The following is a 17120-nucleotide window of genomic DNA, read 5'->3' as shown; positions in this document are numbered from 1 at the left end:
TACATCTTTTCCAACATGCTTTTTTTTTTATTTCAGCCTGATATATGGGTCATTAAAAACAGAAAGCTAGGAGCAGAAAGAATGGGTTTGTGTGGCATGACTCTCTCTGTCCTTGAATGTAATGCACACTAGCATCCTGTGAGAGAGGGCTAAAGGCACAGAGCGGCATGAAAAGGGAATTCTGAAGGTAACTTAGAAAACGGTACCGTCTGAGAATCAGGAGGAGGTTAGTGCCAGTAGCAACAGTTTTAAAGATTAGGCAGTCCCCGGGTCTACTGGTTTCCTGTTCTTTCTTTCTAAAGTGGCTTCCAATCAGAAGTGGCCATCAATGGCCAGCTCTATCTAGGCTTTCTGTGGTCTTTTGAGAACTGTTCCATGTATATTTACTGTTACTAATTAAAAAAAAAAAACCTGTGAAGAAGAGTGAAAGTGAAAAAGAAAACTTTGACACCATTAATATTAATTTCTTAAAATACCAAAACCAGAAAAATTATAAATAACAATAAGATTTCTTAATTTAGATAAGAAAAATAACATTAACAGTTGTATTTCCATACAAGCATTTGATATTTCTCAACACCCTAACAGCCACCTAAGATGCTTAGATAAAGAGCAGTTCTGTACCTTAAGTCAGTTTTTCTGGATGGCAAGCACATTCCTGTAACACATGGTTTGAAAGTCTCCCCAAAATACTGGATTGTATCTTTGTGCCATCCAGTTATAGTCTATATTCTCAGCACACTGGGGACTCCAGACGTCAGTGGGGAGATTTACAAGATCAAAGCCCTGAGAGTTCATCGACTCCTTCTGCGTATTCTTCTCCTGAAGTTATAATCCTGTTTGTAGCAATGAGTGTCAGTTGCTTTAGAAAGAAATTCAGTGAGAGGCTCTCTATAAGACATCTGCTGTTTGGAAAGAGAGAAAGAGAGAGAGAGAGAGAGAGAGAGAGAGAGAGAGAGAGAGAGAGAGAGAGAACAGTTCCTTGAACACAACTGTGTGTCAAAAGTCTGCTTAAAAACTAGCTGATGTAGCCATCCAAGCTGGAGAAGAGGATGAGACCTGGGTGGCTGCACTGGGTTCCTCTGTCAACTGAGCACAGCACAAAAACAAAGCAACCAAAGCTGCCCACACACTGGTTTCTTCCACACCCACATCTGGGGAGGCACCTGTTTAGTTACTGAATGGGATGAACCAAGACGCCCGGCAGTACATTACTACCCCAGCAGACAAACTATGCCACATCCTACAACTTCATTTTAACCCTATTTTGCCAAGCAGGAGGAACCTCCTAAGCAGAAGGAATGTGAACTGTTGAATCTTGTCATAGAGAATGAATTATTCTAAAATAAAGCATATAATCATGTGGTCTCTCTCTCTCTCTCTCTCTCTTTCTCTCTGTCTCTCTCTCTCTCTCTCTCTCTCACACACACACACATATCCTGCAACAATATTCATAACATTAAAGTAAAAACAAATTGGTCTAGAAAGGCTTAGAAGTTCTGTTCTGTAATTCCATAAGTGAATAAAGGGAATTTGCTAAAAATTAAATAGCATTTGTATTTCTAATACCAACACCAATTGACCTACATGTGGAACATGCTTCACACACAATGTAAACGTCACAGCAAGACATTGTTACATTCATTAAGGCAGAATTCTCCATTTCCTTTTAAGTTACAAGATAATTTGGGGCTGAGATTGCTGAACACACAGGTAAGCCAACAAAAACAGTACAATTTCATTTTCACAGTGGTTTTTCATTGCATAAAGTTCATCTTAAGTGTCTTTGTAAAAACATTTCACATTAGGCTTGTTTCTAGGTGACTTCCTTTAGATCCTTGCGGTACTGGTATGTTACAGCCTCTTGTTGTCCTGTGCTTGGCATATGTGTTGTTCGACTGGGATACAAATCGGAAACTGGCTTGTTTGATCTGTGTGTGAGTCCTCTGCTGTAGAAAGTTTCCTTCAGGACATGCTGAAGCCTTTGCTACACACACAACCTGGACGGCAAGGCCAGGTCCAGGAGCCCGGGTGGCCCACCACCAAACAGAGAAAAGGAGATTGCCAGAAAGTCACCTTTGTGAAAAAAGAAAGAAAAAAGAGAGGTGGTGGTGTTGGAGGAGAGGTACCCCACGGAATGAAGACACAAACATATTATCCACAGTCCGTATTTATAAGCTAATAGAAAAACAAACATTACTGTATCAGGAACCAGGTCAAAACACCAAAAGGAGCAAAATTTCGATATTGCTTGGGTTCTATACATACTTTCAACAAAATACATCATCTCTTAAAAATAAGCACAAGATCACACAAGTCAGTTATTGATTGTCTTCCTAATGGTGAATTAGGCTTATTTGATCACCTTATTTGATTAGACAGTATCATGACTTGTTTTTTTTTTCTTTCTACGTCTGTTTTCCTTTATTGATTTTGCAAAATCTTAACAATTGCACGTTTCAAAGGTTCAGGTTGATTTAGAATAAATACACATGTGTGGGTTTACCAAAGACAGGTCTACAAAGTTCCATAAGCCCTTTGAGGGATATAGGTTTCTTCAGTATGTAAAAACAGTGTGCGTGCAGGCAACACAAATGTCTTATTCAATCTTTAGAGTTGCTTTTGTTTTTTAAATCCTAAAGTTATGCCAGATTTCCTGCAAAAAAAGAGAAGTTACGGCAAGAAATATTTAAGTGTCATCAGCACAAAGATTATGAATCCATAAAGCCAGCTCTTGAGGCAGAAGGGCCGGACCACTGGAGGGGCGGGGAAGCGGGGGGGAGGATGTGCTGAGAGGGGGGACCCCAGTGAAGATGTTGGAAATGGAGGTTCGCATCAGAGCGCAGAAGCAGCGACAGAGTGACTACCTTCTCTGGCTGCCTGCATTCCCTTGAAAGCCAGCGATGCGGGGATGTCGCAGTTGTGGGGGGACAGTGGGGTGCTTCCGGCATGTTGCCACCCATGTCCAGCAACATAACCAGAAGGAGCCGCACTGTAGGTCATGTAGGGTGACACTTGGGCTGGAGTGGGGTAAGGAGCCATGCTGGACGCTGATACAAAACTGCTCACAGCTGGGAGGCCATTTGGTGCCTGAGAGGAAGGGAGAAGACACGAAAGACAACCACGTTTCAGTATTCAGTGTCTCTTCAGTCCTTAGGCACAGAGAAGAAATTCTGAGTTAACAATATTCTGGCTCTATGGCTGGGTTGTCTCCCCCCCACCCCACCCTCCCAGACTTCCTTTTAACCTTACTTTGACCTAAAAGTATCCAGTCTTGCTACTTAAACAAACACAGTGCTGAAAAGCAAGACACTGTTCTTTCTACAAACGTTTCTGGAAGCTACGACTAGAAAGTTCACGGTTCTTTTGTGATTTGAAAGTATATGAAGGCGAGGTGGGCTGAGAAAGACTCAGCCCAGATTCAGAACCCTGAAAGTCCGCTCAGCTCCCCACTGCCTTTGTCAACCTTACTGGCACCTTACTGGTTTGGTTGGGCTCTTTTGTTGAAGCTTTGTGACAGGCCTGTCTCCTGGAGCTTTCATTTCCAGGACAGAAGGGTGCAGTGTGGTTTGCTGCACTGGAAAATCAAAACGAGCAAACCTTCTGTTAAATAAAACATGGGCCGTATTTAAGGATGTCATGTTGAAAACATCATTTGGACAAGGACATGTGAAATCAAGACTTTTCAAGTAAGGGTTTTTTGTTTGTTTTTTGCTTTGTTTTGTTTCGTTTCAATCGTTGTTTGAGTTGAAGTTTGTTTTCTTAATAAAGTTTGAGAATACTTTTTTTTTCACAGTTTTATTAGAAAGGAAATTTTCCCCACAAATATGAATGAATGCGTACAATTTTGAAATTGGAAATTTTGCATTTGCAAAGTTCAGGGTTTTTTTTAAGCCATATGGACAAATCTTTTTAAATTAATTTAATGTGAAATCTTTGTTTGCAAACAAAATGCAACAGCTCTGGCAGGCAAGCTTGCCTAGAAACCAGCGCTTTCTTGGCACCCAATAAATCATTGTTGGTATCGTTACTATTAACAACATCAAAAACACCCTGATTTTTAATCCCTCTCTGGCATGAATACTCCCCACCCTTCTTCAAGTGGTTCATTTTTTCCTCTTAGTTTCTACTCTGTTTAAAGATAAAGAGTAAATCTTGTTTCCTGGTAATGACATGACCGGACTAACATGCCAACGTATTTCCTAGTGAAAAAGTAAGGTAAATACTAGAATTGCATTAGAAAACATGATTTAATCCCTAGAGCTCAGTAAATCAGACACATATTAGATGCTTTGTCCAATTAAGTTAGGACACAAACGGTGCTTTCATTTTCTGTGCTCAGGAGTGAGCCAGACTGAGAGTCACGGTTTGTATACATGGAGCATGCAGTCCACCGGGGGAGCTGCATCCTTTACCACTCTGTCTCAGAAACCGCTTTTTGAATTAACTCCTTCGGTCACCGTTTTTACTTCCACGTCTATGAGAATATAATGGTGAGGTATAGAAGCCTGTTTTCTGAATGTAAAAGGATTATCTATGCGTATGTATATACATGCATACATGTATATGTTAGAATACATATATGGATGTGGATTAGCATTGCCCATAGATTCCGACAAAACATCATTTTCTATCTTTGGTCTATAAGAACACACATCTTAGATTCTTCTGTTTGTCATTATATATTCCTTTAAAAATGGGAGAGAAAAGAAAAGACCTTATAGTATGCTATATCCCAAGCACCCAACACCTATAAAGTATGTTATGCAACATACTTTATAAAACTGTAAGGGTTAATATATGATAAGCTCATCCTTGCAGTGGTGGTGCACACCTTTAATTCTGGCACTCAGGAGACAGAGGTGGGCAGATCTCTGTGAGTCTGAGGCCAGCCTGGTGTGCAGTGAGTTCCAGGACAGCCAAGGACACAGTGAAACCCTGTCTTCTAAAACAAAATAAAACACACACACACACACTAGCTCATTATAAACTCTTCAACTTATCACTATTACAAGATAATAGATATATCAGAGTAATGTTCAATTGGAATTTAAATGTTTTTGCTTGGGGTTTTGGAAGTTGTGACTGTTCTGGAACTCACTGTGTAGACCAGGTTGACCTCAAACCACAGAGATCCGACTGCCTCTGTTTCCTAAGTTCTGGAGTTAAAGGCATGCACCACTATGCCCACCTTCTGTTTTTAAATGGGATCTCACTATGCATACAGGCTGGCCTCAAACTCATACCCTTCCAGCATTAGCCTTCCAACCAGAGATCACAGGTATACACCACTATACCCAGATGGCTTTAAAATATATTCCGAAGGGCTCAAAACAATTAACGAGGAATTGATTAAGAATTAACAATTGATTCTTGTTGTTGCTCAGTAAAACTGAAGTTCTCCCTTCTCTTCACACAAAGCCATTTAGAAAGTTAATGGGCATACATTTAAAGTTCGCTCGTCCAGCCCGATACTGTAAGTCTTCTTTAGTCTATCATGTGTGGAAGTGGAATTTAACCTCAAACTACAACAATGCTATTAAGTGATACTTTCTTCTCTTAGAACTCAAATCTCTTCATTTAATTTTTTCCCTTCCTTCTGAAAAAAAAAATGTTATGCCCCCTTTTGAAGAATAATTATGTCTCTAAGGAGCTCCTGTAGAGCCCCTGGGGAGTGAGAATCTAGGTGGGCATCAGATTACACGGGAAAGTGGGGTATAATCTAGCATTACGGAGAAATTATTGCTCTAATTTCTTTCATTCATTATTTTATGATTTTATTCTCCCCAAAATGTGTTAAAAATTAGTTTGAAGTGTAATCATACCAGTACAGTTACAGAAAGGTGTTCACACCTGTGTCTGGCCCTTGCCTACCATTAATTAGCGTTAATGCTAGTAGCATCAGTGTGCCCTCAGAAAAACAAAGTAAGAGTATTACGATCTGGTGGTGTAGCTCTGTGGTGGAACACAGTCTTTGTTTAGCATGCATATAACCCTGGGTTCAATCTCCAACATAGGAGGAAAATGTTAAAATCAGTTCTAAAATAATAGAAAACCTAACTATATTTTATAAGTGCCTAATATCAAAAGATTTAATATGCTTGGTAGAATAATGATCTATCTAGCAGAAAATCCCTGTTGTCAAATTTTATTTCCCATCACTGCGAAATTTTTCCTACCTGTCCTTTTGGTGGGGGGGCAGGGGCATAATTTATTATTTACATCCTCATTTTTGAGGCACTAAATCTATTCCGTTGTTCTGGGGCCCACTAATTTATGCCCAAATATGATGCACAGAAAGACTGGATGAGACGCTCACCTCAGATAATGCTTCCTCCATGAGGAAGCGAAAGCTCTACTCTCCCATGCCTTATTTACTCCATAACTATATTCATTTATCAAATGTAATAATATCCTGTTAATTTCGTATCTACCCAGCTTCTCATACCTAAAATACTAAAATCGCTTTGTGTTATTACTATTTGAAGGTTCTCAAAATGCCGTGGTATTTACTGGCTGTCAGTTTAGTGGCCCGGTCCCCTCTGTGTTGCAGAGAGACCCCCCAAGAGGGTCACAGGTTCAGAGAGGCAGCTTCTCATCCTGTACAAAGGGAGGCCAGTGTTCACTTACAGGAAGAGAAAAGGTAGAAATCCCAACCTTAGAAGAGTAACAACTCATGTCTACAACCTGACCAGGACAAGACAGTTTTGTCTCATTCTGCTGTTGGGAGTTCAGATTTCAAATTGGGGGGCAGGGGGGGAAGGTTGGGGGAATAAACAAGAAAAAAAAAAACAAGAAATGAATGTATTTCAAAATGTCCCTGCCCCCTTCACTGTTCATTCATTCCAGTGGCTCAATAAATACCAATTTTCTCACCGTTAATTTTGAAACATGACATTAGCAAAAATAATAAATCTCCACTAGGTGAAGTGATTGTTATTTACAAAGAAATCACTGAAAGAGTAAAATTTTCCACAGCAAAGAAAAACAACCACAGGGAGCAATGGTGTTCGTTTATTCTTTCTAGTAAAGGAGTAAACTTAAACTTGAACTCCCCAAATCTGCTTAATGTTTTCAGTGAAGGGCATGCAATTAATCTGAAAAGCTAGTTAGGCTCAGCAGAGACTCCCAAATGTACACCATAAATATAGCAGGGCAAACATGCTAAATTACACTATTTAATTGGATTGTAAATATGATTTATAAATCAACCAACATATGGAATCCCGAGGGGAAAGTAAACAAATTTTCCAAATGAAACCCTGCAATAGAAATGTAATAGAAATCTCATTTTTGAAAATGACTTCGCCTAAATATTTCATAAATAAGACTTCAACTCATCAACCCCCCCCCTTCACACAGATCTTCCAAGAAGGCAATAAAAATTCTCCTCTCTGAGCAAACTCCGTAACTGCCCTCCTCACTGCCAGATACCCGTCTACTTAATTTGGGAAATGAAATTCACTAATAAAAAGTGAAACAGCAGGGCATGATGGCACATACTGGTGAGCCCAGCACTTGGGGAGGCAGAGGCAGGTGGATCTCTGTGATTTCGAGTCCAGCCTGGTCTCTACAAATCAAGTTCAGGACAGCCCCTGTCTCAGGGCTGGGGGTGGGGGGGGGAGACACAGATAAATTGCAGAAAACTTACTCCAAGTTTTCTTTGTTGAGTTGTCTCAGGAAAAGACAGCTTTTAACTCATGAAAACTAGAAGAAATCCAGAAAAAGACTAGCTCGCATGGCTATATAAGTGACCCAGATGTCCTGTCAGACCGCTGGAGGACAGGGGCTTGACTGAATCACCTTGTAGGATCAGACAATGAGACACACCAGAGGCACTTCATGAACAACTTGAAGACTTGTGAATGAAAAAGATGGGATTTTTCTTGTTTTCAGAACAAAACAAAGAGCTAACCACCCCCTCCCCTTTATCACAGAACCAGCATTTACTTCAAGCAAGCCAAATGAGCAGAGCTGTTGGCAAAGGTAAATAAGCGTTCTAACCAGCCATCTCACTATTTGATTTACAGTTGTTCTGTGTACTCCTCCCTCCTTAAGAAGATGGAAACGCATTAGGATCCAAATGCTTGTGACCATGGGGGGGGGGGAGAAAGGGAGGGGGGAGGAGGAGAAGAAGCTGGTATGACAACGGTTTGGAAATGAGAAGATAAAGACTATTTTTCAAATTCTGGGAGTTGTCCACTCAACATTTTCTCCCTTGAAGAAAATGCAAGTAACAGCTTAGTGCCAGGTTTTCTGTTCCCAGCCTGCCTGCCAGCCACTCATCAAATCCACGTGCTCTTTCCATTCTAGTAACAGGAGTTTGCCTTGGATCTGTGATAAAATAGATTTGACCATAAAAAAAAATTGTGTTTCACATATATTTACAATATCAGTTTCATAAACAAAAACCAAATACATCTGAAAATAAATAGCTATTTTTGAGAAAATTTTTCTCTGAAAAATAATTTTTAAGTTATCTTTCTAACTACTATTTTTCCTTTCTTTAGTATGCAATGAAGTGACAGTCAGAAACAGGGGAATTACTCATTCAAGAGAATTACTTTTAGTTACTCTATTTTAGGTAATAGAAATCCAGTGCAGTACTTAATTTTTTCTACATCTTATGTTTCTAAACTGTTATTAAAATTTATATAGCCTTACATTGATTTGTTTAATTTTATTTGTATTCCATTGACATGCGACAAAAATTATATCTGTAAAGAGTGATGCTTCTATGCATACATTGTGTCACGACCAAGTCATTCAACATGAAAATCACCTCAGGTATCATAACATAGTAAAAAAAAATTCAGAATCCTTCCATCAGTGATCTGAACTTACAGTCTTTTAAATTACTTTTTGTTGCTGTTTCACGTGACACACTTTGCTGATATATAATTATTATTAAGTTTGTTTAAAAATACCATTGGTTGAAAGTTAATCAAATCAGACCATGTTTTCATAATAAGTATGATGAAATTCAAAAACTATTGGCATTTACCTAAAATTTCATTCTCTAAAAAATTATAAATTAATTTAACAAAGTTAGCTTTGTCTGCTGTAAAGAAAATTCTGAGAAACCTTCATGAAAATAGTGTGTCCAAAAGATGAGTTTTAAGATTTTGCACTTGTTTTTTAATTATCAAACAACGTTTTAAAAATTCTTCACTAGGAAAATGCAAGCAAGATGGTTCAAGTGTATCATCATTTAAAATAATGCAGAAATGAAGACTTATGAGCATTTTGTACTAAACCACACCTTTAAATTCAGCTGTTTTCACAATTCTTTTAATTCAGAACATTTTTAGTATATGTATTTATGGGCTATTTTCTATTCCTGGCATCTCAATTGCTAACTAATGTTATATTGAACTTATTGCCTACATTAATATATTCAACCCCAAAATGAAGATACCAGCAGCTCATATATCTATCATTCATATTACCCTAGAATACCATATTACTCTGAGGAAACATGCCTGTTTGGGGAAAACTCTTCATAAACTATGTATTTATTTATGAACTGTGTGAGTAAAATCAATTATCAATTTACTAAATTTCATGTAAAAGAACAGATATAACCCAACAGCTATGTTTACGTATTTCATTTTTTTTCTACTGGATCACATCCGAATTTTGTGTTTTCATTTGGCTAAATAGAAAGAAGAAGAAATCATTGTTTCCCTTCAGAGTTAGATGAGAGTAAGGAATTCCTGCCCGATAGCGGTTGAAAAGTCTAAGATAAATAAATATTCTGGTCTAGTCAACAAAGACTTCTGAATGGGATTTCAATGAGTTATAATACAACAATAATGTGTAGGATAAATTTGGATATTCAAAACTAATTTTCAAATACAGTGAATAGATACATGCATGACTGACATGTATATGCAGTTCTAATTCCTAGGAAACAGGCCTCTTTGCAGTTTAGGCTGAAATTAGAAACTAAACTCTGGGTCATGGTTACCAATAGTATCAGTACTCAGCTGCCAGCTTGTTCCATGGTCATTTTACAGGTGTGTCTTCCAAGAAAGCATGCCCTAAGCTGTGAGTGTGAGGACTCAGTCTCTACCTGTGCACACTCAGAGGAACTAGCATTAAAGAATAGCAGTAATTAGTTACAACTGCAAGTGCACAAAAGTATCACAGACCATTTTTTTTTCAGCTTTCCTTTGTCAAGGACTTTCAAGTTTTGTTGGCCAGAGGGGTAAATGGTACCTGAGTTAACCTTTTTGTCAGAATATGCTAACATTTTTTGTGGTAAATGTTGTAAAATTAAAGTTCGCTTTAGAATATTGCAAGAGAAATTCACATGTATGTAATACTTATGCGTTCTTAGTTCTTATGGGTTTTATGTAATTTTACATCAAATCAATGTATAAAGTGAAGTATTTGCCTCCTTAACATATCTCCAGTCTTCATCATGACAGAGCAGCCACTGGTTTCTGCGGTATTTGGAAACTCTGCAGGCTTTGTGTTTGTGTATCATTTGAACTATCTGCCGACATGGCAGTATGGAATAACATTTCGGTTAAGAGCTTTTCAAATATTAATTTGACATAAATATCTTTTATTTGGGGGCCTGTTCTATTAAGCATTATAATATTTAGAATGACATTTACTTGGACCCTTTCCTTAAATTATTCGCACTTACACAACATAATTTTGTATTTTAAAATTCTTTGTAAATGATTTTTAGGGAATTACAGCAAATTACTCGAAATGCTGTTTCTTTTCCGTAAACTCTCAGTTTAGTTTTGAAGCACATTATTATAAATTAGCCATTCCTAAACAAGCTTCACTGACAGATACATCCTTCAAGGGGTGGGGATGAAAGCTGGTATGAAGGTTCTGGGTGAGGAAACTGCTTTTTATGCAAACGGGATTCATTGACTGCTTGTGGGAATTGGAGCTTATTTTGAACCCTGGACTTTACAACAGGATCCCAGGAAGCAAGGAGCAACAGAGAGCGCTGAGCCCCTGGGAACCCGTTACTGTCCTCCGTGTTCTGTGTACTCTTCCCATTGTTTGTTACAAACGCTTGGCGGAATGTTTCCTACTACAGATTTTCTAAACAAACCATGTTGCGAATATCACTTGCTTTTAAAAGTCAGTCTCCGGCTGCCACTTATAACCACAGGGGACAGTTAATGAACGTTTCCTAAGAGCCGCCTTGGTGTGCTGCCGCTTTTGACTTCTGGACTATTAGCTCCTTATTTTGAAAATGAAGTAAAGGAGGCTCCGCACGGGTAAACTGCTTTCTTAAGAAGCTGTGGCACCAACGCCCCGGGGTGTACGGGGCCGCTCTGTGAGCGGGGACAGGCAGGCAGGTCGTTTGAAAAATGGGAATTTGCTGTGGATAGCTCGCCGCAGTCTTCACAGTGTACCGGGCGGAGTAACGCAGCTCCCTGTCCTTGCTGTTTTGGGTGTTATTTGCCAGGGAACAGTTAGCCACTAATGCAGTCTGACAACGTGAGAGGGACGGGGAAATAGAAATGTGATTTGTCAGCGAGAATGACCATTAGGATGTTCCCCCAACGGATGAGAAGAATAAGTTCCAATAAATATTATAACTGACTTTGACAAGACATAAACAAGAAATGAAGGCTTTAAAATGGGACTTGGAGGTGGAGTCTGCTCAGGAGGACCTCGCGCCGCCTTGAGGTCCGCCCTTGAGTTTTGAACTCTGCCTTCTAGCCTTCCGACGAGATTCAGGCTCACACTTGTGTGGCGCTGACTGAGTTCTTCTCCAGGGGAAAGGGGGAAACACGAGTGTTTTAAATTTTCTCTCAGAGAGCAGAGGGAGGGGCCGGTGCGGGCTGGAAATTAAACGGTCCACAGCCAGTCCGTATAATTTGAGGTTTTCTCACTAACCTCCCTGGGGAAATTACACTGTGACCTTTAATCGGGGAGTGGTAACTTTGTTACGTTTATCTGCTTGCCCCTCTCCCATTGTTGCCGGACGAGCTGGTCCCTGCAGGCTCGGGCGGGCGGGCGGGCGGGCGGGCGAGCTGTGTGCGCGCCGGCCCCCGCGGCCTCGCACCAGCTTGGCAAACCCGCTGCTCTGAACCCCAGGGCCCGGCCCTTCCGAAGCTCGGCCTCGGCCAACCGAGCCTCGCTAGGTGGTGAAAGGCCTGGGGCCACACGCGCTGCGCCTTCGGCCCAGGCTCAGGTCTAACCGGGAGCCAGCTCCGGGCCCCGGCGGGTCTCCGGCCCGTCAAGGCTCTGACACGCTCAGGGTCCTCCATCTTCCCATCCTCTAAACCAGAAGGCCAGCCAGACCTTCTCCTCTCACCTGGCCGTACTTGGCTTCCTGCTCCAAGGCTCCCTTTTCCAGTCCATTCACTGCGTGCGGGGCGGCGGCAGGGAAGTTGTTGCGGCCCAGGCTGCTCCACTCCTCCACCTTGGGGCTGTGGTAGGGGGAGCTGTCGCTCACGCCTGCGAAGGTGGAAGACAGACTTCAGACAGGGCTCAGCCAGCACGCCCCCTCCTGAGACAAAACCCTCATCCCTAACCACAAAGGTCCAGGGCTAAGACCTTTGGTCACCTCCCCTGCACTAGGCCTCCCAGGGGCACTGGGCCCAAGCACAGACTGCAGACTCCTTTAGTTTTCAGCCTAGGGCCTGGAGAAGTTTTAATGGCCTGAAAGTAGGCCTCTGAGTTAAGTTTCACCCACGCCTGACGGAAGAATTTTTTTTTTAACAAGCATTAGATTTCCTTTCTCGATTCGTGATCTCCCAGAGAACGGTTTGAAAAAGAGGAGGTTTTGTTTTGTTTTGTTTTGTTTCGATACGGAAGAAAGAACCCAAACCTGTGATGTCGAATATTTGTTCATCTCCTCTGCCTCTATTGAAGAAAAGTGGCAAAGCTCTGACATTGGGGAGGAGTGATGAGGGAGAGAGGAGCCTTGGCCTAAGTGTGACCTGCTTGATGCTCAGAGACAAGGCTGAAAAATGCTCACTGCTCCGCCGCCGCGGGGATCTGATAGTTATGTCAATAGGACAGAACAAAAGGCCTGCAAAGTCCTTTGCAAACAAATAACGAAACGATGCCCACACTATACACATGCAAAATATACGTGCACAGATTTCCACATCGTCTGTAGGTGGGACTTCCCTACATTCTTTGCTTCTGCCTGCTAAAGGAGTAAGGTTATATGCATATTACTTTTTAAAAGTTGAGTCTGGAAATTCACGCCTGTGATTATAAAGAGGGATTTTTTTTAAAGTATCAGAAAGAGAAAATGGAATAAAGTGTTAAGAAAATGAAAGTGGGATTCAATGTTAAGAAAGGGAGTAAGGCCATCTGCTGATTTTTTTTTTCTGTTCTTAGAGGAGATACAAACAAAAAAATCACCTAGAGTAAGAAGATTGTCATAACATCTACAGTTATGCTCGTAGGGAAAAAGGATATTTGAAGACTACATGCACCTAATTCTGCTTCTGAGGCCTGTGTAGAAGTTTCTCACTTAAACTTGAGAAACTTAGCAGTTTCTAGTTTCCACACTTCCATATGATACAGGTGCTGCAAAGACTGGTCTTTTGGATAAGTTACCTTTTTATATGCGTGGATTTGCCAGAAACCTGTTTGTTTAACGTGACGTCGCAAACACACAACCATATTTACAAGAATGCATTGCTCCCTTCTACAATCCAATACCTTCCTACCTGTCCTTTGGTCCGATTGCAGGATTCCCCAGAGGAAAAAGGTTTTCTTTTCAACTGTTAGCCTGTTTTCACTGTGCCTCCCCCGCCAAAAAAACAGACTGCTTTCCCATGTTTGCACCAGGAAGCCATGGCTGGTTCAGAACCGCCTGATGGTCTTCGCCTTGCCAGACAAAGGCAGTCGGTGGGCACAAGCCTGACATTATCTTAAGAAACTGAGATCCCCCTGTGAGCCCCATTTCTGCTGATCTCACACTTTCCCATGGACAGGGGCTTCCTTTAAATGTCAGTGAGGTCAGTTTCTCCTATAAATCAAGGGCGGCGTCTCCAACTAAGGCTCCAAATAGTTCCAAACAATCCAAAACTTTACTCTCTTAATTCGCGGTCAGAAAACAAGAAGATGGGAAATCGTGCACATGCACATGCCAATGTGATGGAAAAAAACAAACAGAAAATCATTACAGGAACTATTCTTCTCTTTCCTATTTAATTTTTTCGCTGCCTGTCTTAAACCTTACACTAAGCAATTAGGCAGTAAGTTGAGCAAATAAAACATTTTAACTTTCTTTTTCTCCTGATACCAAGAAAGAAGCTAATGTCTTTTAGACTGTATTTTTAACAGCACAACAAAAGAAAACAAACTCTAGTTTCCTGGGAAAGCTGGGGCGTACGGTGCGGGGAACCCGGAGGGTCTTTCTGGGGAGTCAGAAAAGACGCCCAGGACAGAGCAAGGTGCGGGGTTGAGAAAAGGAAAAAAAAAAAAAAAAAAACACCGCTGAAAACCTGCCGGAAGGGCGCCCGCGGCCACCAATACCGGAGGACCCTGAGGGTAGAGGAAGGCTGGGGGGAACGAGAGACAGCAGCGAACCAAGCAGTGTCACTGCAGGGTTGATAATTAACATTTGTTAAGGGACGGAATGGGAAGGAGGAAGAAAGAGAAAAAGAGAGAGGGGGAGAGGAGAGAGAGAGAGAGAGAGAGAGAGAGAGAGAGAGAGAGAGAGAGAGAGAGAATGAGAGAGAGACTGGGAACCCGGACCTCCGTTTCCGAGGAAAATGAAGTGAAGCATAAGAACGAAACCAATTAGGTGACATTTGAACTTCCTGCCTGAGCAAATTTGGCCTGATTGCCAGAATCCGAGAATAATAATAGAGTTTCCACAGTGCGCGGGACTCGGAGCTGTCGCCTCCGATCCGCAGGAACGTGGCCGGCAGCGGCAGGGGCAGCCGGCAGCCGGAGAGGGCCTCCCCCACTGCCCCCCAAGTCCCGGGGCTGCTCCCCTCCAGCCGAGTAGCCCGGCGGAGGCCGCGGGCGCGCGGGAGGCGGGGGAGGGTGGAAAATGCGAACCATGTGTTGGGGATGGAGGGGAGGGGGGGGGATGTTATGGGTCTGGTAGTTTGAGATGAGGCTGCAGACTGTGTGTGTGGCAAGGAAACGGAGGGGCAGGAGTTTCGAGTTAATGAGATCAGGACACCCCCCTGGGAAGACGCCTCAGGTTTCCAAAAGAAAAGGCCACAGGTGGTGGGATCGGCCGTCGCCCGAGGCCCGGGTTCGGCGGCTCCCGACGGCGAGCGGCACCACCCCACCCCACCCGCCCCGAGCCCTCACCTTGGTCGGTGATGGAGCGGATGCCCAGGATGTCGGTGACGGAGTGAGAGGAGGGCCAGGTGCGCGGCATGGCCACCGAGCCGGGGAGCGCGGGCACCCCGGGGGGCGTCGGCACCTTGGCCGCCGCCGCGATGGGGCTGGGGTAGGAGTAGATGTGGTTGTAGGGCAGCGCGGGCTGCGGCGCGGGCTGGTGCTGCTTGTAGGAGTCGTAGTGGCCCTGCGGCGCCAGGTTGCCGATCTTGTTGCGCAGGATCCGGCTGATGGAGCTCACCGAGGGCACGTTGTACTTGTCGCACACGCCGTCCGCCAGCAGGCGGTCGCGGATCTCCCAGGCGAAGATGCCGGGGTCCCTCTGCTTGTAAGTCCGGATGTGTTTCACCACGGTCGGGGTGGTGACCCTGGGCTTACTGCCCCCGATCGCCCCGGGCAAAATCGAGCCGGTCTCGTTGTAGCGCGCCAGGATCTTACTGACGCAGCCGTGCGAGACCCGGAGCTGGCGGCTGATGTCGCAGGGTCGGATGCCCAGCTGGGCCAACTCCACGATGCGGAGCCGGATGGCGTTGGGCAGAGGCCTTCCGTTGACGAACACTCCCCCCAGCTGGTTCACCTCTCCGAAGGCTGGCTCTGCAAGAGGGGGCACGGGGAGCGCGACAGCGCGCACCCGCTGCGTGGGACGGCCGCCTGCCACCCGGCCCCCCGCGAGCGTCTGGGGGCAGGGCCCTGACACCCTCCCGCGAGGACTGGGGCTGCCCCCCGAAACCACACCGTCCCGGCCGGGGCCAAACCGCCCAGAACACGGGCTGCGGCCAGACCTCGTTCCTGCTTAGAGATCTCCAGCTACAAACAACAAGGGGGACCCAGGGCAGCCAGGGACACCCCGAACTCCCCGAGGCGGGTACGGATGCCGAGCCTGACGCGCCAGCGCGCCCCTGGTCGCCTGCTCGGCCCCTGCTCCCCTGCACTGCCTCACCCCTCCCCTTGGCGAGGTTAGACTCAGCCCAGTGAAAGCTTGGGGGGGGGGTGTTTTGTTTTGTTCTGATCTGTTTGCACGTGTAAACACGTGTGCCACAAAACTTGGACTGACGCTGGGGCTGCGGGACTCCCGGATGTCTGGGCCCTCTGCTCTTAAGCTCGGAATCGAGTGCCACCCCGTAGCGGGGTTCCAACAGCACCCCCTCTGCCGCCGAGCCTCGTCTGTGCTGGTTGGGCCGCGGTCTGCGCGCCCCGGCTCCCTCCCTCCAGCCCTCGCCTGCTCGCTCCCTCCCTCCCCGGTGCTGACAACGTCCCCCTCCACCACTCACCCATTGCTCCGGGCAGTACACCAACCCGGCCCCAGTTCCGCACTCCCAGAAAGGAACTTTTCTCTTGCTCTCCCTGCGTCGGCCTGTGGCTGTCCCAAGCCGCGGGTGCCTCGGCTTCTCCCCGGGAGGAGGCGGCGAGGGTGCCAAAGGGAAGAGTAAAAGGAAGTCTGTGCCCCGCAGAAAGAAGCTTGAGTTCTGCATTTCAATCTAGGCAGCAACGTGGGCTAGGCTGTGCTGGGCCGGGCGGCTCAGTCTATCACTCACTCGCGACACACCCCGAAAGAGGTGGGCCCGCCGGCAATCTGCGCTGTAATTGGTGCAGGCCGGTGAATGACAGCTCGGTCCGGGGAAACTCCTTCCGCTGTCTGTCTCAGGCCGGCTCCGCACCTGGGAAACTAAATACAATGACTGTGACTGTTTGACATCTTCCTAGGGGCGCCGCAAACAGAGCGCAGAATCGAACTGATGAAAGGGGCTGACCAAGGGCATGGACGCTGCGGCCTTAGCTTGAAGGACTTGAAGCGAGCAGGGACCGAGTTTACCCCT

At 44.5% G+C, this 17120-nt stretch overlaps 1 protein-coding gene across 1 annotated transcript; it reads right to left on the bottom strand.

Moving 5' to 3' along the window:
- Positions 1 to 101: 101 nt before the first annotated feature.
- Pax9 (paired box 9) lies at positions 102 to 16780 on the bottom strand. Its single transcript, XM_021656128.2, has 4 exons — positions 16575 to 16780; positions 15274 to 15897; positions 12299 to 12441; positions 102 to 3090 (listed from the first exon to the last, which is right to left on the bottom strand). Exons 1-4 carry the CDS (start codon positions 16576 to 16578, stop codon positions 2836 to 2838), a joined length of 1026 nt encoding a protein of 341 aa, XP_021511803.1. The 5' UTR covers positions 16579 to 16780; the 3' UTR covers positions 102 to 2835.
- Between the last annotated feature and the right edge of the window lie 340 nt (positions 16781 to 17120).

This window comes from Meriones unguiculatus, chromosome 7 (genome assembly GCF_030254825.1).
Source record: "Meriones unguiculatus strain TT.TT164.6M chromosome 7, Bangor_MerUng_6.1, whole genome shotgun sequence".
NCBI classification, from domain to species: domain Eukaryota; kingdom Metazoa; phylum Chordata; class Mammalia; order Rodentia; family Muridae; genus Meriones; species Meriones unguiculatus.
The sequence above is the reverse complement of the archived record's forward strand: the minus strand, read 5'-3'. Positions and strand labels throughout refer to the sequence as shown.

What these genes read in the sequence shown, in the direction of transcription:
- Pax9 (XM_021656128.2), bottom strand. An exon ending in CCGCTCCATCACCGACCAAG is followed by an intron (nt 12,442 to 15,273) that starts GTGAGGGCTCGG and finishes CCACCTTCGCAG; the next exon opens with GCGTGAGCGACAGCTCCCCC. An exon ending in AGGAAGCCAAGTACGGCCAG is followed by an intron (nt 3,091 to 12,298) that starts GTGAGAGGAGAA and finishes CCTTCCTCTCAG; the next exon opens with GCACCAAATGGCCTCCCAGC.